This window comes from Notothenia rossii, assembly GCF_949606895.1.
Source record: "Notothenia rossii genome assembly, chromosome: 11".
Lineage (NCBI taxonomy): Eukaryota > Metazoa > Chordata > Actinopteri > Perciformes > Nototheniidae > Notothenia > Notothenia rossii.
The window spans coordinates 47,339,844-47,367,022 of NC_136910.1; the positions used below are offsets into that span (position 1 = coordinate 47,339,844).

A 27,179-nucleotide genomic window follows, 5' to 3' on the forward strand; every position below is an offset into this window, starting at 1 on the left:
ACCTCCAGATATTAAAGCCTTCAAGAGTCAAATATTTCAGATTGTCTCCTGCCGGTCATGTTGTGCCAAGGACACTGAAGCATTCATATGTCTGAAATGGTTTGTATTCAAGTATTATATGCACATACACAAAAAAACAAAACACTGGATATGAAAACCACGAAGTCAATGGATTAAATAAAGACAGAGCACACTTTGATTCAAAGGGTTTATGAGTGTATATTTCCTTAAAGTAAAAAACAACATTTTGGGGTTCTTGCAATCCAAGTTCATTTGGAGTACTTTCTGCATTAGTATTTTTTTGTCTTAGGATTGGAACATTACTGTCCTTTGAATCAAATGCCATGAGATGGTAAATAACATCATCCCCTCTCAGTTCTTCCTCCGAAGCAAAACACAAATAAAGTTAATGAAAGTCAGAAATCAGTACAAACAAAATATATCCTTAAAAATGTTAAAGGGGAAGGAAATGTTTTGTTCTTCGTTTTTTGCACAAGCGAATAGGGGCACACTTCAGATGTTACGCTTTAGCAAAACCCTGTAGGGAAAAGCATCTCCAGATGAGCAAAACAAAGAGATTATTCTTATCACATTGAGGTAGCTGTGCTCTGCCCAGTGCAGAAAAACTGGCTTATTTTCAAATCATTATAGTAAAAAAAAAGTACATCCATGAGGTTAATTTAAACTCTAACATGGGGGTGGGGGACATTCACAATTAAATTAGAAATGAGAAACCACATACAGTTCATGCTTGGTCACAAGACATGCGGCGTTTCTGTTTTCAATTTTTTTTCTTTTCTTTTTGTTAAAGCGGAGCAATCGAACGTTTACTCCCAAACCTTTCCCCGTCCTCGTCCGCCACACGGAGCTTGTCCTCTCTGAAAGAGTTCTGAGTTGATATACTGAAGACACAATGGTAAACGTGAACATAAATGAAGGCGCCAAGTCAAAACCACAGTGGTCCAACAATTGACGAAGCTATAAAAAAAGTTGCATAAAATTCTATCTCTGTACAGATGATGGATTTCTTAACTTTTCTATTCAAGAAGAGGGAAGCTAAACATAACTGTTGTTACTGTAGTGACATAGAACAACTGATACTCCCAGAATAGTAAATATAAACCTTAAAGGTAATATTGAAAATAATAATAACAATAAAATAACTGTCAACAGTATATTTTTCTTACAGACAAGCAACAAAGTCCACAGCTACGGGAGTGGTGATTTTCTTACACTCGCATTGAAAGCCTCACCCGTTCAAATATCCTATCCTAACGCTAACCGGGTGTCTTCTCGGTTCACATTTTTATATTATCCATTACGTTTTATGTGTTAAAGTTGGTCCTTCACAGGTGGTAGGTAGGCACGCACTAGTACACACGCTAACTCTACAAACACGCTCACACGCAAGCTATGCACACATGTAGGAAGGCAGAGAGGGGAGAGGGAGAGGACAGAGGGAGGTGATGGCGGTGAGGGGCGGGGGAGGAAAATGGGAAAAAGTCGAGATTGTGCTCAAGTCAGTCAGGACCAGAACATGTCGGCCATGTTAGTGTCGGTGCTGTAGATCCAGCCCACCAGGGGGATGGTAAGGGCCACAAAGGGCCAGGAGATGCCCTCCAAGCATGCAGGCAGGCAGCAGCCTTTGGAGCCGGCCGGCTTCTCCAGCTCTTTACCGGGCTCCATGTAGTTCCTGGCGGCGAACTTGAGGAACTCGTCAAGTAGGATGACAGGCAGGGAGATCTTAAGCACCACCAGCCATTGGGTCATATTCAGAGGGGTGATCTGGAAGATCATCTGAAAAGGAGGAGGAGGAGACAAAGGTCAAGGTGTGGTTCAGTGGATCACTATTTGAAATAATCACATGTCATCGCTACGTCATGGGTAAGTGTCTAATGAAAAGGAATGTTTCTCACTGGAAGAGGCTCCACGTGGAGGATGAGGAAGTGAAGGGACATGGAGAGGCAGATGGCTCCCAGCAGCCACACGTTCTCCCAGGGAGGCATCCTCACCAGGGACTGGTTCTCTGACACGCTGAGAACCAAACAAGGGAGCACGTTTGTTAAAAACTCAATCTGACTTCAGAGCCAGCACACTTAAAGATCTCCTATCATGCTATTTTTAGGCATATATTATATTATGAGAAAGTAAAACAAAATGGCCAGCACTATATACACAAATGGAACAATTGTTATTATACATTTGTTTTACTTCAAAACACAATCCTTCTGAACATGTCCATCTTGCTTATTTGTCAGTAGTAAAAGCCGGGAGAATGCCTTGCTCAAACTAACCTGTTCAGGGCATTGCACATCTCTATGGTGACCAGCACAGACAGGGCCATGGTCATGGGGTAAGGAGACTCAAACACCTTACAGTCCAGATCTGTGAACTCTGGATTCTCTGGGGCACACTGCAGGAAGTGGCTCTAAAGGAAGTCAAAAGGAAAATATAGATTAAAGCTAACAGAAAATGACATTAGGCTGGTGTGTTGAAGTGTGCATTCAGCAAGATGGTAGCGGTTTGGCTGTTATTCCTACCAGCTGGTAAAAGGTGATCCTTGGTCCATCCTCAGCAGCAACAAACCACCAGGCAGCAGCACCCACAGTGCCAGCACCCACATAACCTGGGGACCAGAAAGACGTCACTCACACAGACACACAATGAAGCAAAGGCCGGTCACTTAAATACAAGACGAAGGCAAACTGCAATTAGATGTGACCTATTCTGTGACTACCTGCATAAACTCTACTTTTACAATGTGCCATTTCGGCAGATTTTTAGCAAGTTAATTGATAGCTTGTGCATTAATACAACTGGCTGTTCTAGTGTACTATTGCCTGTTGATGGCTAATGCTTCTGAAGTGTTTTATGTACACACATTAGAAGCTTAAATACCAGTTCATATTTACTACATTTCCCAAATACTCAAGTTAAAGTTAACAAAAGACAAACAGGCCTTGCAATGAAGAAACGGGGGGGATATTTTTGGCTGAAAATGTCACACAATAAATTGACAATGAACAATAACATCTGACAAAGGACTAAGTTTAAATGGACAACTATCCCTACACATATGGTAACCACTTACATCCAATGGTGAGGTATCTGAAGAAGAGCCATCCTGAGATGAGGGGCTCGCGGGCGTTGCGGGGAGGCTTGGTCATGATGTCCAGGTCCGGTGGGTTGAATCCTAGAGCGGTGGCGGGCAGACCGTCGGTCACCAGGTTGACCCAGAGCAGCTGCACCGGGATGAGGGCTTCAGGGAATCCCAGTGCCGCGGTCAGGAAGATGCTACACACAAGAGAAGCAGAATTATCTGATGTTATGGTATATTGTGTACAAGATATATAAAAAAGGTAAACGGTAAACTAGTTATCCTTACCAGACAACTTCGCCCACATTGGAAGAGATGAGGTATCTGATGAACTGCTTCATGTTGTTGTAAATGGCTCTGCCTTCCTCCACTGCCGCGACGATGGTGGAGAAGTTGTCGTCAGCCAAGACCATCTCTGACGCACTCTTAGCAACAGCCGTGCCTGAACCCATGGCGATACCGATTTCAGCCTTCTTTAGAGCAGGGGCGTCGTTCACTCCATCACCAGTCTGAAGGGAGAGTGAGAACAAGTGTATCATTAATGCTTCACTAGGAAATCATTGATTTCTCCTGGTTTCATTTCAAGATATGTTATTTTGAGAGGACATTTTGCATATTTCAAAAGGGAATAAACTAAGACATGTTAGATAAGGCGGCTCACCATAGCTGTGATCTCATCATAGGACTGCAGGTACTCGATAATCTTGGATTTATGTGAAGGCTCCACACGGGCATAGCAGCGTGCCTTCAGCACAGCTTCTCTCTGTGCAGCGGGCGACAGGTCGTCGAACTCTCGGCCGGTGAACGCCATGCTGGAAACATCGTCGTTCTCTCCGAAGATGCCAATGCGTCTGCAGATAGCCACGGCCGTCCCTAAGGTACAAAGGAGAACACGTGCATTTCTTAGCGCTGCATGGGATGCAAGTGAGCGTTCAGAACTAGATGTGATGATTTCCCTTGTGTCTTTAGTGGTTTTCAAGCTCATACCCGCAAGGGAAGTTATTAACAAAGTCAATCTTCTCTCAGCAAATGTGACTTTCTCCACGTACCCTTGTTGTCTCCAGTGATCATAATGACTCTGATGCCTGCGAGGCGGCAGAGTCTGATGGAGGCTGCCACCTCCGTCCTGGGAGGATCCAGCATGCCCACACAGCCAACAAAGGTCAGGTCAGTCTGCACGGTAACAGAAAAAGGAAACAATGTCACACCTGAAAAGGAACCTAGACACCAGAAGCGTTGGGAGAGTAATATAAATCCGTCTCAGCTCTCACCTCATAGTCCACAAAGCGGGCGGAGTCCTCCAACTTCATCTCCTCTCTGACCAAGCGGTGGTCTCGGGTAGCGAGAGCCAGACAGCGCAGAGTGTCTCTGCCGCTTCCATACTCCTTGATCACTGACAACACTTTTTCCTTGATGCCAGGGGTCAAGGGCACCTTGTCACTGCCCACACGGATGTGCGTGCACCTGTCAATCAATCCCTCAGGGGCCCCCTATGAGCAGGGAAGGACAGGAGGATGAGGAAACACAAAGGAAATGACAAAACAGTGTGTAAGAGAAACACTTTCATTAAAAAGTGAACAAATGTGTTTTTTTATAGTCTTAGGACAATGATTCACTCTAAAGTCATAATTATTGTGCTTTCAAGTTAACAAAAAAGGATATCATTGAATGGCATTAATAGACTTGGAGAAAGCCGATACTGCGGGAGTGTTATAGTTGAAATGTTACTAAATCTTACCTTTACAAACATCTTGCCAACAGAGGATCGGGCCTTATTTGCAGTGCAGTACACAGACATGGACTTCCTGTCTCTGGAGAATTCCAGCGTAAACTCTTTCTTCATCAGCTGCTTGATCACCTAAAGGTTTGATCAAACAGCTAGTTAGCCTTTCTGCATTCAGTTTGTTTTGTCACCGTTTGAATCGAGTACAATTAAATCATGGAGTTTCGGTTGCAAGGAAACAACTTTCAAGAACGGAGGGCAACGTACAGAGTTACAGGCGTTGGCTCTCTCGATCTTTGACAGGCCTTTGACATCCGTATCGAACACGTTCATCTTCTCCACCAGGCACGTGAGAGCCGTCTCTGTGGCCTCGCCCACCTTCTCAAACACCCCTTTGTTCTGGACACAAAGAGAAAAATAAAATCATATGGTTCATCAGAAAAAGTCACTGAAAAGATCTAAGGCACTATGTACCAAAGTCACATTAGCCGCTTTCACACCAAGTACTTTGCTGCACTTAGTTCCCAGCACTTAGTTCCCAGCACTTAGTTCCCAGCACTTAGTTCCCCATGGAACTAAAGAGCGTTCACACCGGAATAAGCCTTCCGAGTAAATCGCCAGAACGCAGACACCTCCTCATCACTCCACCGCTCCCATGTTTTTTTTTTGTGTTGCCATAAGTTAGTCTCTCTCCGTTGGTGCGTGGGGCTAATGCTAATGCTAATAATGCTAATGCCAGCAAATACAATGGCGGCTTCACAACACTTTTCAGAGTTTTACGGGGCGTGGTTTACAATCCGCACAGCCAATCAGAAAACTGAACTTTTTTCTCCCCAGAAAGAGTGGATCACATCAGTCCGGTTCTGAAGTCTTTACACTGGCTTCCAGTCGGCCAAAGAATTGATTTTAAAGTACTATTGCTAGTTTTTAAATCATTACATGGTTTAGGACCAAAGTATATTGTGGAACTCCTACATAATTACGAGCCATCAAGGGTAAAAGAGTAAAAGCAAAACATGGAGGCAGCATTTAGCTGTTATGCCCCGACAATCTGGAACAAACTATCCAAATCATGCACGTCCGCAGAAACGCTTACTATTTTTAAATCGAGACTAAAAACATATCTCTTTGCCGCTGCTTTTAATTGAGCTGCTCATATTCGCACTACAGTATGCCTTTTAAAAACATGTATTGTATACCTGTGGCGTTTATTTGTATTCTTTTATTATCTTTGCTTTGTAATGCCGGTTGCAAAAACGCCATTTTACAATGTGTTTTTACTGTATTTATTCCAAAAAAGTATTTTCATTTGTTTTGTAAAGCACTTTGAATTGTCGCCTACAGAAAAGTGATATATAAATAAACTTGCCTTGCCCAGGAAAGTACCTGCTCACTAGCAGGGACTGAAAAGGTTCTCATGAACTAAGTTCTCTTTTTGGTGTGAACGCAAAATCCCAGGAACTATCGGAACCAAAAGGGAAAAGTACTCCGGTGTGAAAGCGCCTATTGGATCTAAAGAATAAAAGGGAAAAGAAAATCACGACTAACCTCATTATAGTCCAGTGAGGAATCGTTACACAGAGCACAGATAGAGGCCAGCTCTACCAAGGCATCATACTGGGAGGATTTGACTTGTTTGCCATCAAGGAACCTAAACAAAAGCCAATCAAAGAAACAAGTGAGACAATTGTGCAGATTTCATTCATAAAGCAATTTGTAGTTTAAGTATGAAACAATACATTCATGTTCACTTTTATGAATCAATTTCAAGTAGAATGGATTTTTGGGGATTTGCATGCATTATGAAACTCTCAGAGCACACACGCATATGAGAAGGAATACTCACACTTCTCCCTCCGGGGCATATGTCGAGCCAGTGATAGTGAATTCCTTTAGTGAACAGCCATCACCCTGTACCTGATCAACGATGAACATCTAGAAACACAAACGTTGTAGAGACATACAATTAGTATGTGGTATTCCCACAAAGTATTGTTGCCCGAATCAGTGATGTAACAATGTCTTTTTGCCACATTTTAGGTGCTGTATACACTGTATTGTAAATTAGGGCTGTGCAATTAATCTTGTTTGATTTTGGCTTGCAACTATAACGAAAACAACGTAATCGAAATGAAACGATTATTATTTTTATTTTTAAAAAAGAAACTGTAATTTTTTTTTCATTTTTTTTTTTTCAGTTGAATCATACTTAAAGCTCAAGGTAATCAACTGTTAAAAACATATTGTTCACATTTCTTTTTTCAATAAATGGATGTTTTCAAAGTAAATGGATAATTGTTTTTAATAATCGTGATATCAATTATTGACCCAAATAATCGAGATTATGATTTTTGCCATAATCGAGCAGCCCTAGTAAATGATTTAGGAATTTAGATGTGGGATTCCGATGGACCAGCAGGTGGCAGCGTACTACCATCCACAGGAAATAAGACATAAGATGCTTGAACAAGAACAGAGTCAAATGATAAAATGCTGAGCCAAAGCAGACACTGAGCTCTCTGGTGGGAAGGCTCCATAAATGTCATCTTACAGCGAGACGGACACAAGACTCCTCTGTGTGCAGACACACAACAGGAACAGTGTATGAAGTGAATCATTCCTAGGCGGAAATCATTTGACCTTGAGGATCCAGTCCTGGGTAAGAACACCGGCAATAGGTCTATTCAGGATCTTCATTTACTTTAATCTTTTCTTTAAATTGAAATAGCACGGGGGAACACAATTATTCTCCACCAGGAAGAAAGAAAAACGGCACACACTAATAATATTGCCTTCGCTATCAGAATATAAGAGGTGGGTTTTTCATCAACTGATGACGTAAACAAACACACAAGGTCTCGAGTCAGACAACACTCAAGCTGCTAATATAGTTGCACACATGGATAGATAACACGTTCTTTCTATCGGAGCACCAACACCCAGAGGTGCAGGACAGAAATACATGAGGAGGGATGGAAACTGGAATCTCTGAATAAAATGATCATCTGGCATTAAGTGTGCACTTCGGCAGCGTGGAGACAACAGAGAGCAGTGACGTCAATGGCGATCCGACACTTAACAAAGAAAAGAATTGAACGTGAAGGAGGAACATTGAGTCACTGAGGGCACCGCATTTTAGTTCAGCTCTATTAAGACACGAGTGGTTTGCATGCGTCAAGCTTCTCCGTCACCGACTATCAAATAGCCAGAAATAGAATCCGTTAGTTTCAAAATGAAGCCTTTTTAAATTTGCTTAACGTAATGTCGACTATAAGAACATTGTGCAGGGTGAGCGAGGGAAGAGGACATCTTTCAACACAAGGTCACTTATGCAACTCTACTGCTGGTTCTGCTGCAAGTGAGTAACTACTGCATACTGATCAGCATGCTGCCTGAAAGAGGAGGAGGGAGGAGGGAGGAGGGAAACAGAAGAGCGGCGAGATAACGGGCTGAGGGAGATGGAAGACGCAGGGCAGGAGGAAACAGTCACACAATGAGCTTAACGTACTAAAGGGGAACATGTATACACGTATCAATTTGCATCGCTGCCTGTGTGTAACTAAATCATATTTTTCCATTATTAGCCATATAGCGTCAGCAGTGGCGCTCAGTAAATCCCTACTGTCATTAAGAGGCCGTTGAGGTTGCTTTAAAAGGTTTATAACTTAGCTTACCATTGCTCTGTCCATGTGAGGAAACTGTTTTAACTTATTTTTGGCCTTTTTTCCCCAATTTGTTTACATTTCCTATGCATAGCTGACCTTTTCATCGTACTGTTGTCATGGTGAAGATGTACACAGACACACATCAGCTTCAGCGACACATCAAATAGCATAATCCTTTGCAGTTCCAACTCCAAAGGGTACACTGCGACTGTAGTTTAATTTTGTTGTCACTTGAATATGTTTCACTTCTAACGTCACAGTTATTCCAATAAACCTGTCCGGTGAGACATATTGAGACTGTCCTGTCACCGGGTGCTTATTCAACATCATTTAGTGGTAGGGATTTTAGCCAGGAGGAGCATGGAGGGATTATTATGAGCGTCGCTGTACAAGTATCACCATCTGATAATTCGTCATTTCTTTAATGATAAAATACTTTTGCTGTGCTTATATAGTGTGAATTCATTAGTAGCCTAGTCGGGCCCTCCAACGTGTTGACACTCTGAAGTGCATGGTTACAATGGTTACTATGAAACCAGTGTAAAGGTTGAAAGATAAGCTAAGAATGTCAACATTTTCAGTGAACCGAGCGGACAGGTGAAGGTTAATGAGCCGATTTACATGGCAACAAATAGCCGGTGAGGTGACAAATGGCAATAATTTACTTCCTGTAAGATCTACAATTCAGGGTTAAACAAAGTGCTTAGAAATACTTAACATACTCCATTCAATTAGATAAACATTGCATTTTTCAAACTCCAAACAGCCAGGTACAATTTGATTTGATTCTCTATAAAAAGGTTATATGCGAGAAATTCACAATCAGGCTTTGGCTGATACTTTTCCTCCTCTCCGCCCCCGTTCACTCTCTTACCCTGCACACGGACATCTGATTGGTGGTCAGCGTGCCAGTCTTGTCAGAGCAGATGACAGATGTACAGCCAAGGGTCTCCACAGACGGCAAACTGCGGACAATGGCATTCTTCTTGGCCATGCGCCGAGTTCCCAAAGCCAGGCAAGTAGTGATGACAGCAGGCAGACCTGAGAGGAGCAGCAACAGAACCACGGGGAAAGAGAGGATTAAGACAAACATGAGTGGAGATAGGCTGTTAGAGAAAGACATCCTGTATCAAGTATTAAATATAAGCATTTAAAAAGTAGGATTTTTGAACAAAATGTTCAGGAAGTCTGAATAATGGCACATCATTGAAGGCTCTCAAAGCAACAAGCGTGTCAAGGGCAAGGCTGTGTGTGTGTGTGTGTGTGTGTGTGTGTGTGTGTGTGTGTGTGTGTGTGTGTGTGTGTGTGTGTGTGAGCGTGTGTGTGTGTGTGTGAGCGTGTGTGTGTGTGTCTGAGCGTGTGTGTGTGTGTCTGAGCGTGTGTGTGTGTGTCTGAGCGTGTGTGTGTGTGTCTGAGCATGTGTGTGTGTGTCTGAGCGTGTGTGTGTGTGTCTGAGCGTGTGTGTGTGTGTCTGAGCGTATGTGTGTGTGTCTGAGCGTATGTGTGTGTGTCTGAGCGTATGTGTGTGTGTCTGAGCGTGTGTGTCTGAGCGTGTGTGTGTGTGTGTCTGAGCGTGCGTGTCTGAGCGCGTGTGTGTGTGTGTGTGTGTCTGAGCGTGTGTGTGTGTGTGTGTGTGTGTCTGAGCGTGCGTGTGTGTGTGTGTGTGTGTGTGTGTGTGTCCAGCTTACCCTCTGGGATTGCAGCAACTGCCAGAGCCACAGCGATCTTGAAGTAGTAGACAGCACCTCGGATCCAGGAGCCTCCATGGACCGGGTCGTTGAAATGTCCAATATTGATGAGCCACACAGCGATGCAGATTAGCGTAATGACCTTAAAATCATAATAGCAAACAATTACGCATAACTCAAATTATACAGAAATAGCAGAGGTTGTTTGAGAGAGTTAATAAATTACCTTGGAGAGTTGCTGTCCGAACTCGTCCAGTTTCTGCTGCAGCGGCGTGCGCTCCTGCTCCGTTGCTGCCATCTCATCTCGGATTTTGCCGATCTCGGTGCTGCCCCCTGTGGCCACCACCACACCCACAGCCTTACCAGATGAAATGTTGGTGCCCTGTGGAGGAGGCGGCAGAAAACAAAACGTATTATTAAACGGAAAAGCTTCTGGGGGTAAAACTGGTCTGACGACTACGAGCCATGTGTCACAGAGACACAGCGAGGAGGTTCAGGGAGCAGCAAGTGTCAACATGTTGATACATTTCACTCCTAAACTAATCTAAGTAACCGTGGGAGCAGGGACGTACACAGACATTTTGGGGGGCCAGGAGCTCAAGTGAGAAAAAGGGCACTTCCCATAATAATTTATTAAAAAATGTAACCAAAAAGTTAAATATAGTTGCACGTCTCTGACTTACTGACCAATTTATTTTAATACCCTCACACTCACGCAATTCTTTAATACTCAACAGAATTCTACAAAATAATCATTAACACAGAGACAATGGTCTTATTTAGTATTCAGTAATTTTGGTCTATTTTGCTTTCATGTTTTCTTTCACTCTAATGGAAAGAAAACCTCCAAAACACATATAAATGGTGTTCGTTTAACTACCCTGTCTGAATTCATTTATAGATATAAAGCTAATCTGCATATTTAAACAACATATATGCATACGGAAAATACGGAAAATACTGAATTGACGTAAGTAACTATCTGGGGTGCTATGCTTTTTGTTATCCTTTTCAGCTGCAATGCCTTGGTAACTGCATGCATATTTGCGCATTTTAATTAGGCCTAGTTAGCACCTAATTTGCATATCAATGTGGCAATTGTGATGACGTTATTAGATACATTTGACTGCATTCACCTGTAGTGTCTCCCCTTAAGTACAGTAGCCTGTATGCCCATGATAACTTGCCTTAGCTAAACCTTGAGCTAACTTATCCATTAGCTAGTAGCCTACCTTAGTTAGCCTAACTATATTTATTTTTGTCTTTTGGCTGTAAACTCGAGGCACTGGCAGCTTAGTGATTTGTTCATCACCACTCGCCTTCAAACAAGCCAAGAAAAGCCGGCATAACATGGGACTGAAACGTGGGAGGTGCTGCTACCTGTCTGTCTGAAATGACTGCCGATGACTGTCCGCACCGCTGTGGAGGGAGGGAGGGAGGGTAGAGAGCATCGGAACTTCACAGTCTAATCTCCCGACCTTTTTTTATTATTTTGTATTCAATCAATATATTTTTGGAAAGGGAAACTGTGCGCAAGCAGCAGTAGATATATATATTCTTTTATTGAAAAAAAATTAAATGAAAAAAAGCACCCCATAAAAATGGCACTTTCTCTGGAGGAAGAAAAAGGGCAGGGGCTCAAGCCCACTCTGAGGTCTATGTGTGCACGGGCCTGCGTGGGAGCTGCCATGCAAGGAAATGTTTCTTTTGTAGATGAATGGACACTGAAGCTGTTTGGACCGGCACAGATATGTTCTTGCATGCAAAAGACTGAAAGCCACAATATAAAGGGCTAATTCCGTATGTTCCAAAAAAGACACTCAGCAGGACATTGTTCCTTTTTATAGGTGCACCGGTAGTTAAGATAAAAACGGGTTACAATACAAAGCAGAATTAAATGGTCTTGTGGGTCACTCACAGAGAAGAGCATGTTCTTTTTGTCCTGGTTGACGGCACGCGGGTCTGGCACAGGGTCGGTGTGTTTGATCACAGACACAGACTCTCCTGCAGGAAGTGGAAACAGAGCATGTGAGTGAGGGGAGCGGAGAGAGGGGAAAGTGGAGGTTGTGATGCTCGGTTGACACATTGGGCAGATGTGTGGAAAAGGCTTTGCAGCTGACTGAGCCGGCCTGACAATCATCAGAACGCCGCAACGCCACTGCCTTTCAAAGCCCATATGTGATGTGTGTAAATAACGGGGCTGCACTTTTCCTAATGCCGTAAGTAAGGGAGCATTTGACAAGCTGTAACGCCATGAATGGGGGAGGAAAAAGGAGAGAAAATAGCTGCAACACTCAAATATCCCGTGGAATTTGCTACCAATTAAGGCAGCATAGGAAGAGGAGCCACTTAAGGACTCGATTCACATAAAGCCTTTTCTCTGGTGCATTCTCCATCTCTCCCCTTCTAATCCTTTCCATCTGCACCGCTCTCTAATTAGCCATCTACAACTTCATTTATTTAATTTTCCTCTCATCCATATCACACTCCCTTCCTTTAGCTTCGTCACTGCCTGAGCAGCCATGACAACAGGGGGTAATGAGGCCATGCACATCAAAAGGAAGAGGAAATTGCTTATTCTTGTTTAGTGTCTGGGTTGATCACAAGAGGCGAGGCGGTGGCAGAGGGAGGCGGAGAAATGATACGAAGGAAATGCATGTTTTTTGTATTTTCAAAAATACATGAATGTGTAAAATGGAGAATCACAGGAGAAACAGACGAACAAAAAGGAAATGGTTTTACCTGTAAGAATTGATTGGTCTACCCTCAGTGTTGTTGACTTGATGGAGCAGAGCCTGATGTCTGCGGGCACTTTATCTCCAACTGTGGACAGAAACAAACGAGACATTAAAAAGGACCTCTTTACAAGTTAAAGGGATCTGTAAATGCTATGACGACAGGTGGATGGGTACTTTGTAAAATACAGGCCATAAAAGCAGATGCGTTGAGATTTGATCAAATACTGTATTCACCAAGTCTAGTAAATGTTCTACGTGTAAAAAGACACCTCCTAAATTAGACCATCTTCTCATGAAAGAGAAAACACTTTGAAATAAACCAAATCAACAAACAAAAGTCGCCACACACAGAAGAAAATCCACTGCTGTGTTAAATAATAAACAGGGGCTGAGGGAAAGTCATGCGTTCATAGAATTATTAATGTTCCACTCATCTGATGACGCAAATAGATTGCTGCTCATTCTTTCCACTCACACATGGCTTTAGCAATCTCTAGTTAAACCAATGCAAAATGTAAATATACAACAAAGTCCAAACAAGTGTTTCCTCTGCAGAAGGCAGATAAGTGCTTTTAAAGCCACCGAAGATTATTAGCTTTGCTTAAAACAGCTTTAATTCTGCCGTCTCATTTCACATGCGGTTTGGGTCTGATCCGGCAGATACAAAGTGTTGATAAGCAACTTCAAGGCTTTGATTGTAGAAACAAATATTTAAAATGTTTGCCATTCGGATACTCATCTGCTTTCAAGGGATAGTTTAAGATTTAAAGACTTTTATGGGATTGGGATGGAAATATCAACAAGCAATGTGTTATCTCTTGATAGGTCAAATCTATGATGAAGAAGAAACAATATAACCTGAGAGGATTATACTAGAAGTATATTAAAGTGTCAGAACTATTATGTTCCTGTATATAACTGTGCTATTAACTAACTATGGGCCAAGCAAGGTGGCAGTCACGCCAAATCAAGCAGTCCAAGATTTCCCTCAAGTTTGTGGGGACGGTGTGTCTGACGTCATGCTGTGAACTTTGTTGCACAAAAAAAGTTTGACATCAGATCGTTTTTATGATCTCATTGAATGCAACTACATTTATTTCACAGCAGCCAGACAAGTAAATATGTTGGGACTGTGCCTTGGGCTGGAGCTTGTTTCAGAAAAAAACTGCATCAAATTCCCCATGAATTGGTCCAATGAGCATCAATGTCGCCAGCTCTTACACAGGGCGAGGGGTTAGTGCTTGCGTTTAGTTTGTACCCTTACTTTCTTAAACTAAACTTGTTTTTTTCCGGCACTTTCGGAGAAAGTAGTCCGATTTAAAGGTGGGGTAGGTAATTCACTTCAGAAACACTTTTTTATATTCCATGGAATGCATCCAGATGAATGAATACATTAATGTAAATTAAATGCTTTGAAAATAAATATATACAAATATTTCATCTGTGGAAGCCGTGGAGCTGTAAAAAGCACGACCAATCATCTGCCTCGGCCCGCGGCAGATAACTGGATGGACTACCTGCCTGTCAGCCTTCCATCTCGTGCACAAACTTATCTCGTGCCCTCATTGGTCATGTGCGTGTTCGTGTGTGTTGGAGGAGGGGCTCTGTAAGGAAGTCTGAAGGAAGGGACAGATTTTTTTCGGTTGTGTATTTTCCAATTCTAGTGCACTCGAGCTGGTTTCTCCATTCTTACCTACCCCACATTTAAGTCATTTTTTTTTTTCAGCTTGCATGATGCAGCAGAAGAGTCCCCATGGCACGTTTTATTAAAATCCAAAAATCACATTGAAGAATGCCACTGCTGCCCCAAGGTTAAATCTTGCTTTTAGCTTCCAGTAAGACAAAACACAGCTTGACAGGGTGAAACGGTAAGAGCAATAAAAAAACAAATAACCCAGAGGCTCTTAAGGGACCTCTGTGTGGACAGTAGAGAGCGGTGACAGACATATAAACTAACCCTCGGGCCTCTGCAGTGCCCTTCTGAGTGGAGAGGAGAAGAGGGGGGGAAGGAGGAGAGAATGGGAAGGGGGATTAGATGAGTCCTGCGAAACGCACGTCCAAAAATGGGAAAACTATTTTGATCAGTTTACAAACATGTGCTGCTGGATTTGGGGGGGGAGGGGAAAGGATCAAAACTTCAGATTTAAGCAAGGAGAGCCCACTCCCCGTCACACAACTTTAAATAGAAACAGTGTTGTGTTTGCTTTCTAACAAACTGTTCATTCATAACACGCCACACTCCGTGAGTTCGGGACAGATTAAAGTAACAAAGCATAATACAGAGACTACAAGGAGGAAATCACTAAGTTACCAATAAAACAAACATGTTTACATTATACCAATTACCAATGTTATCGCTGTAGGTGCACCGTAACAGAGGTCATAATGCTCCTGTACTGTACCAGCTGCACTACCAAATTTGGTCCTCCACTTGACAGGAGGCTCGAAGACTTCACCTACTCTTATTCAAACTAGACGCCCCCTCCCAAACAGACAGGAGATAGTAGAAGTGTAGCATGAGGAAGGACAGAAAGGAGACGAGGACCTGAACTCCCTGGAGACATTTAAGACTGAAAGTCCTGTGGGAAGCTTTCTAGAAAAAGTCACTAATTAGAAAAACCTCCTACGTCAAAGTAAAGTTGTGAGCGTATGTACCACTCATTGGTGTTCACCGCTGGGAATACAGTCAGAGCAAAGAAATCTACTTTCAGTGGCAGCAAGAAGACGTAAGACCTAGTTATTATTATTTTGTACTTAAAACCTTATCATTATCAAACATATGTTTATAATCTGTTTCACATGATTATGCGTTCTGACTTCATCGTCGTAAAAAGCTAATTTCTCCTCGGAAGAATAACCCAATTACATTTCAATGTAAACTCTGTATTGATACAGTTATAAGTGTTTCTATGTATGTTACACTTTAATAATCTGGCTACGATTTATATATTACCATAAGTTCAGAAATATGCTGTATTTTCCCCAAAGACTTGCAGCTGTCTCAAATTGGGAGTGATCCTTCCTTTCATCTTACATCCCATGCTCTCTTTGTCTGGGAAAGAGTGGAAAGCCTCTGGGAAAGAGAGACCTTTTTTCTCCCTTGTGAACAAAAGATTGTATCATATTTTCCCAAGAGTGAGGGACAAATGTCAGTCTGCATACACAAACACACAAGTTTGTCATCTTTGTCCCCACCTTTCCTCCCTTAAACCAACAGTGGTCCTACTCCAATTCAACTCATTAAATAGAAGTGTGGATTTACTTTGTAGTGCAGAGTACACAGCACATCGCGTGGGGTCCAGTGAAACGTTATAGCCCTTAAGGGGGTTGCATATTGTTTTTCTCACTGTGCAGCGGTTCCCTGATGAGCTAGCACGTAGTTAGCAGCTTTCTAAGACCCTTCATGAGTTCATCGAGCCCTCAAGGGACTCCTCGACGTCTCTCATGAACGGAAACATTGAGATCAAACCTTAAAAAAACACAAACCCATGACTGTGTGTGTTCCATATCATTGCTTTGTCGAAAAAGGGAGCAATAACATTGTCACGGATAGAGCACAGAGCGTGGACATGTGGAAGAGACAGCAAAGGACGGGCAGAGACTAATAGCTTTGGTGATGACAACAGACAGATTATCCTACACTCTAAAACACAAGAGAGGTAATCTGGCCATGTGGCCATCTGGAGCACAAATTATTTATCAAATTGAGTCTGTACCCTTTCTAAATGTTACATCCTGTCGTGCTGTCTTCTGCCCCCTCATCGCAGGAAAACATTAATGGTGAACACTGCACACAGACTGGTTTAGCAAGAGGAAAGGGCGGGCCAGTCTCGCATAATACACATTCAAGTTACATACAGCCAGAAAGAATGAATGCGGGGAAAAGAAATAAAGTGCGAGGGAAAGGGCACTCTTATTTCCTCTGCACAGGATGTGGTTGCTACAAGGGTCAAGGCCATCACTTCTGCGACAGATTAAGACACTCTTGTCGAATAAGGAATTGCACGGTGAAAGAAAAGCAAGCAAAAAGAAAACAAAGAATACTAACTGTTGCATCAGTGAAGCGCCGATGGAAATAAAAACGAGGGGACTTGTGATTTTTAATGAAGCCTTGCCGTACTCTGGAGACAAAACAATGTTTGAATGGCTGAAGCTAAAAAAAAATCTTTGTCCTGCCTGTCCAGTTACGTAAAGCAACCCTTTGGGACATTTAGCGCTCAGAAACGTTAGAAACTAAAATAGCGCTGCTGCTCAGCACTATTCGTGCTCAATGGCTGCCAATAAAAGTGTATTTGTGTTAACAAGGCAACCCTTAATTCAGCAGTAGCCAACTTCCACTATATGAAGATAAAGGAAACACAACGCTGGCAGTCTGTAGCCTGTGCTCACTCAACGCAAAATCTTAATCAGCAGGAATCTTAGCTATAATAGACAGCTGATTTGTTAATAGGAGCTGGCTATAGCTGAACAATACTTACAATTAAAGCAACATGACATCAAATGTTCAAAGATAATACAATTAGAATGAACCAAAAACCAACTTATATCAATTGGCCAATGAAATTGCTTGTTTAAGTCGGCCAATCACATGGTTGTTTCAATTGCCCAATGCGATGGTTCTTTTCAAACACCGGATCTGATTCCTTGTTATAATTGACCAATCCGAAATGGCTTGTCTCAATCGGCCAATCAAATGGCCCAATGGTATTTCTTCCAGTTTTGCCTCTAACTATAATGTAGGTAAAACTAAAGAAAATTAAATACAAAAATACATTGCGAGTAAGTCATTTTAAATGTCCACTACTTGTGCAGCAACTGCAGTTAAAAGCCAGAGTCACTAGAAGCCATGACGGGTAATAAGACAAATGCAGTTTAAGAATACAAAACAATACAGTGATGCAAAAATGTGTCAACAAAACAAATGTGGCCTTAATCAAGTTAAAGTTAGCCAAGAAAATAAAATGTTATGGAACAGTTTGGGCCCCTGCTCTGTATTGCATAATTGCTTTCCTAACTCAGCACTACCATTACTTCAGAAACCGTCAAAGGGGATGAACAAGATCAGGGATCTCCTGGGGTACGAGCAGCATTAACCTTCTTAACCTTCTGGTGTTAACTGCACAAACTGGTGTGTGTGTGTGTGTGTGTGTGTGTGTGTGTGTGTGTGTGTGTGTGTGTGTGTGTGTGTGTGTGTGTGTGTGTGTGTGTGTGTGTGTGTGTGTGTGTGTGTGTGTGTGTGTGTGTGTGTGTGTGTGTGTGTGTGTGTGTGTGTGTGTGTGTGTGTGTAAATCTGTGCAAAGTGTACGTCATAACACTGGTGATAATGTTTACAGAACTGATGAACAATGTTCTCCGTACATTTCCCGCAGTCACTAAAAGCATCCGAGTGTTGAGAGACAGCCACGTATTCATCCTTCTTTATAGTTTACATGAAAAGCATGTTGGCGACTTATCAGAGGAAATAAATGGGAAAAAATGTAAATAATAAAAACTTGAAAAGAATGTTAAGGTGCAAAAGCTTGCACGCTCAATACAATGGGCGTAATGGTACTTGCATGCACGCACTTGGGAGACTGCCTTGGGAATAAACAAAGCTAAATGCTTTTAACGTTACCTGCCACCTCCACGATGTCCCCGGGCATAATGTCCCTGGCTTTGATTCTCTGGACACTTTTTCTGTCCTGACGGTACACCTTCCCCATCTCTGGCTCATACTCCTTCAGGGCTTCAATGGCATTTTCTGCATTTCGCTCCTGAAGAGTGGAAATAAGAGGGAACAAAAGTTAACAAGTTCATTTCACACAAACACCAAGCATTTCCCGGGAACTGGATGAAAGGGGAGTTAGAGACGAAGTGACGTCTCAGACATGCTGTTTCAGTTAGAGGAGCATTATTCAAATTGACTGATAAGTGTCTAATCTTTGCATAAGCAAAAAAACACAGTAAAAAAGCAAATAAGCGCACATGACAAGTGGTCTAGGCTAGATGGCGGGGAGAATAACGTAAACACTGGGGCTGCAACAAACGACTAATTTGATAATCGATTAATCAATCAAACGATTAATCGATTAATCGGATCGTTAAAGTTTTAACTGTACTACTACTTATATCGATACTGCTTATCGATCCGGTCCTTTTAACGATAGTATTAACAGTTATTTTGACAAGAAATAAGGTAAACTAACTAAACAAATTGTGAACAAAACTAACATTGCTTTTTATTTTAATTAAATGCATAATATTTCACATCAAAAGAAACAACAATGTTTTAACAAATCATATTAAATAATCTGATGACAGAACTGTAAACAGAATAGCTGAAACTTTAACAAAATAAATAACTCAGTTACCTCTAATCATTAACTTATGTTTTTATAACTGAGTTAACTCTGTGTGTTGATGCTAGCATACATAACACCTGACGTGGAAACGTTACTCGTGGACGGGTGCTACAGAGCTGCTAGAAAGACAGTGGAACCCGGTGCATTTCTCCGTCTGGATGTGGAGCACTTTTGCTAAAGGTTTAGACAAATTGCTCGTGTTACCGCCCTTACATGTTAAACTATTATTGCACTTTTGGTAACGAGCATTGTCCACATCGAGACGGCTAAAGTTTAACCACACCTCGGAGCGCGTTCTCTCCACCATCTCCTCCGTGTGTGTGTGTGTGTTGCATGCATGTAGCAGCTGCGTGTGTGTAAACTGCCCCGCCCCCTCGCAAGCAGGCGGGGGAGAGATCTCTCGTCTGAATTGGGAAGATCGAAAATACATTATAGATGCATTTTGTAGTCATATTGCATATTAGAAACGGAGTTGGCGACACTAGGACTGCGATATAATGTTTATGTAGCAATAATACATATGACATATGTTTTAAATGTCTCCCGTACCGATAAAAAAAGAGCAATAACGTTGGAGCTTAACGGGGTGTAGAACACACGTGATGACGTCACCAACGAATCGACGACTGAATTAGTTGCCAACTAATATGGTAATCGATTTTAATTGATTAAGTCGATTAGTTGTTGCACCCATAGTAAACACTGGTACAGAAAACAAGAAAGCTTTTGCCTTGGTCACATGGTTATCTTTTCAAATGTGACACAATACATTTTAGATTAACCCAAAATGTACTGTATATACAAGTGCCCCGAAGACTACAGTGACGTCTTGCTTCTGTTTTGTCGTAATGCTCTCTTATTGCCTATTCAGTTCGTTCTTGATCATTCTTCACTTGCACTTTTGTGTTAGTGCTGACTTCACGGTGTCTGACAGCTCACTCTGAGAGTGGACAGCTTTAGTGGCAGCTCCCAGCCACGCTGGCAGGAAGGCAGGCAGCAATCAACGAGACACGGCAAGACAAGCACACAACCTCGGGACATTACGCTTTTTTAACTGAATAGCAACAGAGACACGCAGTTATTAAGATGGCTGCTGGTAAAGGTTAATGCTACAAGGTTCAAAAGAAGCTTCAACTGCTTTGAATAGGTAGAGCCATATGAATAACAGCAAGAGCAGATCTCGCCTCCTCCACTTCTACATCATTTACAAAGGCTTTGCTTTACATAAACAAAGTCAAACAACCAGCCACTTACTGCAACAGCACGCCATTTACTAAAGCCTCAGCAGGACCTTAGGCGAGCGATTCATTTACAAGACAATCCAGCAGAAACCCACCCAACCTGCCAGCCATCTACTTTTACCGTGGTGTAATTAAAAATACATGGGGATTGATTTTGGTTCATTTTGAAACCTCAAAAACATTTAAATGGGAGATGCAAGGTCTTTATTAACTGTATTAAACTAATGTTTATACGTAACAAGCAAGAATCTAGTGAATAATATGATGCATATTAAATGATCTGTTCAGTTAAGAATGAAGGATATACTCCTGAAGACGTCTAAAAGATATTGCCTTATGGGTAGAAAAAAAAGGCCAGGTGAAAAATAAATGACTACTAAAGAGATATCATTTAATAATTGTTATAATTAGCTTGACTAACATTTTAATTAATGCCTGATTAAAAAGCATGTCAATTAAATATATCCTTAACTGTTTTGGGGCTGCATTCAAAGGCAGGTGGAAGAACTCGGTGTGTGTATCAGAGCTCCCGTTAGCCGGTAATTACCGGACTATGACCGGTAAAATATGCTGAAGACTGGAAAATGTAAATCTCTTCGGTCAAAATAATTTCCCCTTAGCACAATACCGCATCAGTTGTGCCACTTATGTGACAGACAAGAATAGTTTGTGACAGACAAGAATAGTCAATTCTAATGTCTAACACTTTTTGGAGAAAGAGATGTCCTTGGGTTGATTGTGCGTTGATCTGTTGGTAATGCCTCGGGGTTCCGGTGGGCATGTAAACAAATGCATAATGCTTCGCTATACTTTGTGGCCTCACCCAGTTGCATAGCGACACTTATTGTTTAGGTGTCTTTTAATAAGCAGGTAGTCATATCATTAGCTAGAACTAGCTGGATCTGATCGATATGGACATAAACACGAGTGAAGTCTAATCTGACGGGAGAGAGAGAGAGATCAGCTCCTGCTGACGAGTCGACACGCAGCTCTGCATGATCACATGCAGCGGTGAGCGGACAAAACACACACTTCAGGTTAGAATATCACACGCAGCTATTTTAATCACCTCTCAAACTACCTAAACTAGTTATAGATATGTTTATTTTTACTGTCGGGTCACTCATTACTGATCCGCGAGCTGCATGATACTGTCAGGAGAGAGAGAGCGCTCCGTTTATTATTCCCTTGTTATTGTAAGTTACTGTATACTTTTGAATAATGTAGTTAATCTACTATAATTAGTTTGTTTAATATCGAATCATATCAATTTGTTTTAAAGCTCAATAAATAACAAAAAAGACCTTTGACCGGCACTTTTCTAATTTTGTCCGGAAGATTTCAACTTTAACGGACATTTTGACCGACAAAAAAATATTCTAACTGGAACTCTGGTGTGTATCCGTCACAACTGACTTTGGGGGAAATAAGACATATTCTGGGCAATTCTGACTTTGATTGAGAAGGTGTCATGAAAAAGAAAGGAAAATTGATTTGCTTTTCTGTGTGTTGTGATGAATGCCTATATACAAAGCTGATGCTGGGTTTGCTTCCTGCCTATAATTAAGGTGCATTTTGAAAGATCAATAATGCTTCTCATACCGAAACCGTAAATCCTGGGGGAAAGCTTAAGACTGTGCAGGCACGTAATAAACAGAGGCATTAAAATAACCACTTACAAGCACAAAGGAAAAACAATTACATTTGTTCTCTTAATTCACCCTCAACATAATGTGACCCTGCATAGTCAAAGGGCGTGAGATACGGTTTCCCTAAAAGGATAGGTTAATGAATGTGGACGAGAATATACCAAGTGAGGAGGAAGTGGAGCAGGCCAGGTTTCACGTGTGACTGAGACAAGAAGAGGTGTTTCAGATTAGAGTGTTCTTACATTGAGGGGATGTGCGCTGTATCCTTGGCCTGAATGGGAAATGTTACATGTCCAATGTCTTTATTAAAACCTCATTATAGACTTTCCAAAAAAACATAGTTTGTGTCCCATATTTTGGAGGCATACATTTCTGAGTATTCACAAAAATAAATAAACATTTGATTCTAGAAGAGACGCTTTGAAAGACCCCAAATGACATAAATGTAACATGTTTACCTGCCAGACTCCTACGATTGCGTTTGCTATGAGAATAAGCAGGATAACAAAAGGCTCCACGAAGGCTGTAACGGTTGATTCTCCCTCTTCGAACCAAGCCAGCACCTACACACAGAAGAGAGAAAAATGAATGGACATTGTCGGCATACATTCAATAAGTAATAATAATCAAGTGTGAGATACTGAGCCCATTGAAATCAGGATGGGATACGATAGCTGCACCCCAAAGAACACTAATAACTAAAACACTCATTCTGGAACTTCCACTTAATATCTTTTTCATGCACCTTCCTAGTAATTAAAGTTGTGCCAGGACCAACATTTGACTTTAAAAGATTAAGGATAATTATTTTTAAGTATCCAAAAATCATTTAATAATTCATAGTAAATACAAAGCCAGTATCTTCCAGAATTGTAGGAACTGGGCCAAGTGTGTTACAAAGTCATTGGAGACAAAGTGAGAGCGTAGTAACCACTTTGTCCTCTTTTAGAATCTGTGCCAGGAAGTGAAGTGTGTCAAACGAAATGCCAATGCCCCCCGTTTCCTGCTCTAAGCTATTTAAGCATAGCCAATCAAATGTCCAATTAATACAAAGAAAAAAAAGAAAGGTGCACATCTTTGTATGTTTTGCTGTTGTTTACATTCTGTCATACTGATAGATATGTTCATGTGTCTGCGGGCTGTGTGCTGGTGTGATTGAACACTACTACAACAGCTGGTGATTTATGAGCTTTGTGACCATTGCTGGCTGTCATCACCATGGCTTTGTGAGTGATGTTCTCAGCCGATACGCAAGGAATAAATCCTAGGAGAAACAGGACCACGGGATAGTATACCGTGTCACACATAAAGAACAGTAGGGATTGCTTATCACTAGTGACATCAAAAATAAGACTCAAAAGTGATGTCTGGTTTAAGAAATGTATTCACAATAAGAATATAAAAAATGGTCATCAAAATGTCCAGTTTTAATATCAGGTGTCTGCCACTTGTACTCTTTAACAGCCAAACAAACAGCATGCTGCTATTCCCAACAATGTGACACATAATAAAGTGAAATAGCCATTAGTTGCCAGATTAATAACATTTCAGCATTTATTTTTAACTATAGACCACTTGGCTATTGAGGTTTTAACATAATCTGTTTGAAAGCAAGACTCAAAGAGAACCTAATGACTTGTGATTTACTTTGAGACCAAAAGCAGAGCTAACATACTGTATCATTCTAGAAGACAGAATCATGAAAATAAATGGTCATCTGGGTTGTGTCCCTAGACAGATTCTGGGCACCTTCTTCTCACTGAATCAGAGAAGGTCTCTGTGCACACTTTGTAGGATGATAGAGCTGTGCTAAGAAGAAAAAGCACTGAACTCATCACTAAAAAAGTAAATAGAAGGAATGTGGTGGAGATGAACGCAGACAATGTTTTACTTGTTCATTTTCTCTCCTAAACACAAACTGTCTGTTTTGAAGGAAAGGAGCATGCTTTGGTATATATAGGAAGATCTGAGAATGGATTATCCAGTCACTACTCTAGTACCAAGCATCTTTATCTCAAGTTGAGAGTGGATGACGCATCTCTTTACAACGAGTGACACAATCTGATCAGACTTTTATTACTACGTATCTAGATACTAAACAAGGCAGAGCACCTGGCTATGCAAAAATTAAATGGGAGTTTCATAAAGACAGATCCATCAGGTCCAGACTGGTTTAATGAACTCTCCACAAACCACCTCTAAAACTAACAAAATGTGTGTTATACTTACAAATGATATGCAGGCGGCGAGTAAAAGGATCCTCACAAGCAAATCTTCAAACTGTTCAACCACTAGTTCCCAAAGGGATTTACCTAGAAGACAAACATTTAATTTAATAACTGGAATTTAAATGAACGTTTCCATTTAATTGAAATATTATGAATGATGGATTGTAGACATATACAGGCGGCTTCCACTTACCCTCCTCCGCTGGCAATTCTGCAGATCATCCCATTCAGACCGCAGGCAAAAGAGATGGACAATGGGTTATTTAAATTAATAATAATTTAAAACAATAGAATATTACTGTAGCAGTAATACACAGATAGTTAATATAAGAAAGGACGATGAATTGTTTACTAAGACACATCACTGATGCTCGCCGGTATTACAACATAGAGTGCATGACGTCGACAACCTTCCGTTTGGTTCAACAGTTACAAATCGGGCCATCATGACACCGGCATAACATAAAAAGCTAACGTTACTTGTTTTTTGAAATAAGAATTTGTTTACAAGCTCCTTACCGTTTGGTCCATAACGTTCCCGTTGTTTCCTAACTTGCTCTAAACTCAGACCTGTGCTTTCATTCACGTTAAAAAAGCTATAAACTTCTTCAACCGTCTTTGTGTGTGTGTTGTCCATGGTGAACGACCACTTGAGGACACGGCTTGTATTGCCCTGCTGGTCCCAGCCTCAACCTGTCACGGTTCTCTCCTCCTTTAGTGTGACCTCGGGACTTAAAACTAAAAAAAATACTTGATGAAAATAGGAGCGAGGATCCCACGGTGTTGACCGTAACGGAATAATTAGCTTCAACGCGGGACAGCTTGGCGTGCAGGTGTCTGGCGAGTTGACGAGATAGCGGCTTCTGAGCTAACGATAGCTAACAGGCTAAAGCTAGCTAATGTTAACTGTACGGCTCCGCTTGAATTCGCCGGCTGTAGTCCGCTATGTTTCCTGCGAGACCTTAAGTGAACAATTCATAGTAAACGTGACAGCCTCAATTGGATATTTAAATATATTACTCTTCTTCTAAAACAGCAAATATCGGTACAATTCGGTCCAAATAGATGGCTTAAACATGTGGCTCTGTTGCAGCTCGCTTTGCCTGTGTTGCGGAATCACCGACGTCGCTATCGGCACCAATCGGGATTGTCCGCTGCAGCTCTCGCGTTTGTCGAATGCGGTGTTCAGTGTCCGCATGTGGAATCAGCTGATTGGTTGGACACACCGGAAGTCCTTCTCTCTCTCTCTCTCTCTCTCTCTCTCTCTCTCTCTCTCTCTCTCTCTCTCTCTCTCTCTCTCTCTCTCTCTCTCTCTCTCTCTCTCTCTCACTTTCAACGACGGCTGTGCTTTTTTATTAAAGGGCCTTTTCCCTAGACTAGAGGACACTGAAACTCATTCCAACCTTTTTCATTAGATTTATCCAGTTGCAGAATTCCTGATGTATTATTTAGTGTGGGTTAATAATTATATGTAAATGTTGCAAGGAGGGAAATAGTTAAACAAATGTATTTTAGTCAAATAGAAAGAACAATTTTGAGGAAAATATCTTGTTTTACATATGTGTAATGTATCTCATGTGTTGAGCAAGGAATAAACACCCACTTTTCTATGCTAAAATGTCCTGTTATCTAAGTGAGCTTCTTATTTTTATCCGTTTCCCTACTATAAAACACTCATCAATCTTATCTTCTGTTTTGAGTGAGAGTGGTGGGTAAAAAAGGATAAGGTTGGTTTAAGTGATACATGATTTCCCCTTAGAAAGGCTTGCAGCACCAACCCTGATAATACTGTAGACATCAGTTTGGTTATCTCATATTTGTCAGAGTTGACTGAGAAGAATCCCATTCTTTGACAGGCTGCAGTGTCAGTGATATAACACAGTAGACGCTATCAATTCGTATGTGGACATTTATCATGTCAGAAAGAATGTATCTTTTAAAGCCATCGTAAAAATGGTCAGTGACACATCTAACCTTTTGTATGGGAAATGTTTATGGTTTTGACATATACAACAACCTATACATTGAAATCCATAGCCATTAGTTGGCTATCTTCATACAGGACAAACAAAGAGAATCCCTCCACAGTTAAAATCCCCTAAAGAAAATGAGATAACTCCTGTGTGAGATGGTGTCTTTCTTTTGCAGCCTCTGCTTTCTCAGGAAGACAAGTTATTTTAAGACACTGTGATTAATGTGTGATGTCACAATCAGACTTCTGCTCAATGACAAGGAAAGACTGAATCTGTGCAGCTATGGTGACAGTTGGGCTAGCCTGATAAAAACAAAAAATCTCTGCAACTATTCAGACACATAGAGCCTTTGATGAAAATAAAAAAGGACACATTCAGATCTAGTCTGATAGACTGTTCAGTTAACAGTACTTCTGTCTTCCAATAAATAATGACTTACTCAAAAACAAGTGCTGTCTTCGAAGACCATTCCCAGATTTGTTTTTGTGATACTTTAATCAGTTATGCTTTGATAACAAGAACCGTGCTCAGTAGGAAAGTTAAAGATGATGAAACGATGTTTTATGATTTTCTTTCCAAACCTGAAATGATCAAATACAACCAAAAAAGCTGGTCAGATAAATGCATATTTCATATCTCAACGCCTTGATATATTTTTGGAAGCGCACAACTAAAATTTATATATCTAACATTCTGCTAAATGTTAAATAGGGCGGTTATTCCTCGGACTCCAATATCTAATTTCTAGTTTGTTGCATTATTACAATTAAAAAACAAGAACAACACACATGCCGCTTTTGAGCCTGAATAAAAAATCATTCAGCAGAGATGTAGCT

The 27,179-nt window shown here is 41.3% G+C and overlaps 1 protein-coding gene across 1 annotated transcript; it reads right to left on the reverse strand.

Annotated features, from left to right (window-relative positions):
• Positions 1–194: 194 nt before the first annotated feature.
• On the reverse strand, positions 195–25,577 carry atp2a2b (ATPase sarcoplasmic/endoplasmic reticulum Ca2+ transporting 2b). Its single transcript, XM_079658953.1, has 23 exons — positions 24,890–25,577; positions 24,564–24,581; positions 24,372–24,454; positions 22,601–22,705; positions 18,526–18,664; positions 12,916–12,996; positions 12,092–12,177; positions 10,400–10,555; positions 10,174–10,315; positions 9,360–9,526; positions 6,667–6,755; positions 6,369–6,471; positions 5,088–5,219; positions 4,836–4,955; positions 4,369–4,587; positions 4,147–4,270; positions 3,759–3,970; positions 3,386–3,606; positions 3,092–3,294; positions 2,541–2,626; positions 2,295–2,428; positions 1,917–2,034; positions 195–1,797 (listed from the first exon to the last, which is right to left on the reverse strand). The coding sequence occupies exons 1-23, from the start codon at positions 25,005–25,007 to the stop codon at positions 1,525–1,527; spliced, it is 3,129 nt and encodes a 1,042-aa protein (XP_079515079.1). The 5' UTR covers positions 25,008–25,577; the 3' UTR covers positions 195–1,524.
• Between the last annotated feature and the right edge of the window lie 1,602 nt (positions 25,578–27,179).